General features: G+C 35.5%; 1 protein-coding gene across 1 annotated transcript; it reads left to right on the top strand.

The window, feature by feature from the left end:
- Positions 1-998: 998 nt before the first annotated feature.
- Positions 999-2,535, top strand: LOC129571575 (delta-1-pyrroline-5-carboxylate synthase; the record flags this gene model as incomplete). The annotated part of the gene is given in 4 exon segments (XM_055451384.1): positions 999-1,278; positions 1,345-1,548; positions 1,646-1,924; positions 2,011-2,535. Coding segments are annotated over 4 exon segments (1,029 nt in total), but the record flags the coding sequence as incomplete, so codon positions are not given.
- Between the last annotated feature and the right edge of the window lie 127 nt (positions 2,536-2,662).

The following is a 2,662-nucleotide window of genomic DNA, read 5'->3' as shown; positions in this document are numbered from 1 at the left end:
AGCACTTGGCCTGCAAAGATCTTGAGGAGTACTAAAAAGTTGCTTCAGACACTTTTGCTCTATTTTAAGCAGTTGAAAAGTTGTAGGACATCGAAAATGCACGAAAATACCGTTTTAAAGCGAAAAGTGATTTTTAGCCAATAAAATCGACTGGAAGGGGTTTTTTCGTTCAGGAGTGTTGCTCAGCTATATTCTGGCTACAATATTACTATAATTATTATTATTCTGCACCATACAGCGTTTCTTCGCCAGAGGTGGTTTATTTAGCATAAATATAATTCTTGTTATATTAACAATATTTACAATGGGATAATTCATTTTATTTGACCTTACTCTCTCCAAATTCTGTTTCTCTTAAAATAGTCAGCTACTCTATGTTTAACAGTATTTATACTTGTGTTAAAATCAATTAAATAAGTATCACAACTCGGAATAGTAGTAATATTACATTCATCTGGTAAATTAGGAAATCTGAGTTTCTTGTCCAATGTCGCGGTGTTTTAAAACTTATTCTGCTCAAAATGTATTTCGATGAAGTATTTCCACATATACTATTTGTGGACAAGTAATATTTGTGCTATCTTACCGAAGACAGTAAGTGAAAAAAATGTATACGGCTCGAGTTATGGTCGAAAAACTGGAAAAATTGACTATTTTCTCGACATTTTGTCTTATAGCTCTCACCAGATGTAATTTTTGGGTATAGTTTTTTGCTAGTTTGCACCTAAAATTTAACGCCAAATATTTTCTTAATACATACCAAGGCTATAAAACCATCACTAATGGGAGAAAAATGGCATTTGTTCAATACCACTTTGCATTTCAATACTGGTGGAAAGGTAAAACGCCGAATTTGATATTTAAAAAAGTTGAGCCAATTTTAATATTCTGAGAACGCAGTTGTTCTTAGATTTTAGCCCTCTAAAACGCCTGATTTGTCCGGCTTCTGTGCCAGACAAAAAAACCATCGGAAGAACTGTGCTATGATAACATTTTAGAACGTTGGCCGTGTTTTGCGTCACACCAAATTAGCCGATGGATTGGATTTGAAGCAAGTAACTGTGCCGATTGGCGTTCTATTGGTGATATTCGAATCACGTCCAGATTCATTACCGCAAGTGGCTGCGTTGGCAATGGCTTCTGCGAACGGTCTTTTGTTGAAGGGGGGCAAAGAGGCAGCTCATAGCAATCGAATGCTTATCGAACTGGTGAAAGAGGCACTATCGAGCGTTGGAGCTGAAAATGCCATTTCTTTGGTTTCAACACGTGAAGAAATCAGTAATCAATATTTTTATTATAAATACAAATTCATTTTTAATTTTTTTTTAAATAATTAATTTTTAGGCGATTTGCTCTCGATGGACAAACACATAGATCTCATAATTCCACGAGGCTCCTCTGAATTAGTTCGTTCAATTCAACAACAATCACAACACATTCCAGTATTGGGGCATGCAGAAGGCATATGCCATGTCTTCGTTGACAAGGACGCTGATTTACAGAAGGCATTGAAGATAATTCGTGATGCAAAATGCGATTATCCGGCGGGTAAGTATTTCATGCGAAGAAGAGACAAGGAAGAACTATCTTGCATATTCTCCATTTGAGAACTACTTGAAATGAATACATTTTTATAATACTATAGCATGCAATGCAATGGAAACTTTACTGATTCATGAAGACCTAATGAATGGTTCATTCTTTGCCGATATTTGCAACTTGTTCAAACGCGAGGGTGTTAAGTTGAATTCGGGACCTAAATTGAATCAAACGCTTACATTCGGCCCGCCACTCGCAAAATCAATGCGTCAAGAGTACGGTGCATTAGAAGCAACCATCGAAGTGGTAACTGGACTAGACGAAGCAATTGACCACATTCATAAATATGGCAGCAGCCATACCGATGTTATTATCACAGAGAATGGTATAATTAGAAGCAAATTAAAAGTATTGAGAAACACGTTCTATCCATTTAATTGAATTTGCGGTTTATTTATTCTTTCTTGGCAGAATGGGCATCGAAATATTTCCAAAAGCATGTAGACAGCGCTTGTGTATTCCACAATGCAAGTTCACGTTTTGCTGACGGTTTCCGTTTCGGATTGGGAGCTGAAGTTGGTATCAGTACAGCACGTATCCATGCTCGTGGACCAGTGGGTGTTGAAGGTTTACTTACAACAAAATGGATTTTATCTGGTCAGGATCATACAGCATCTGACTTTGCTGATGGTGGCCGCCAATGGATTCATCAAAGCTTACCATTAGACCAAAACTGATAATTAACCCTTTTTATTCTAACGAGTAAAAGAGAAAATCAAATCTACTCCCAAGTTTTTCGTCTTGTCAAAATCTTTAGCTTTTTATTAATCAAGACGTTTGTCTTTCGTTTGTATTTTTTGGTATTCATTTTGTGAATTTTTCGATGTTACTCTCGTTTTGTTTTTATTTTTGTTAAGAAGTAATGTTGTGATTTATGTTGTGTTTTATAATTATTATCAGATGAATAAAAGAAAAAAAAAAGAATACATATCACAATGGCGAAAGGAATTTGATTTCATAACTCTGCAATACAGAGTGAGTGGACTATAAAATTATCATTTTCCCATTAAAAGACTGGTTATATATTGATGAAGGTATTTAAGAACGCGATTCGGTTATATTG

Source organism: Sitodiplosis mosellana, unplaced genomic scaffold (genome assembly GCF_009176505.1).
Source record: "Sitodiplosis mosellana isolate CC-2019 unplaced genomic scaffold, AAFC_SMos_1.0 Smas_scaffold_2886, whole genome shotgun sequence".
NCBI lineage: Eukaryota > Metazoa > Arthropoda > Insecta > Diptera > Cecidomyiidae > Sitodiplosis > Sitodiplosis mosellana.
The sequence above is the reverse complement of the archived record's forward strand: the minus strand, read 5'-3'. Positions and strand labels throughout refer to the sequence as shown.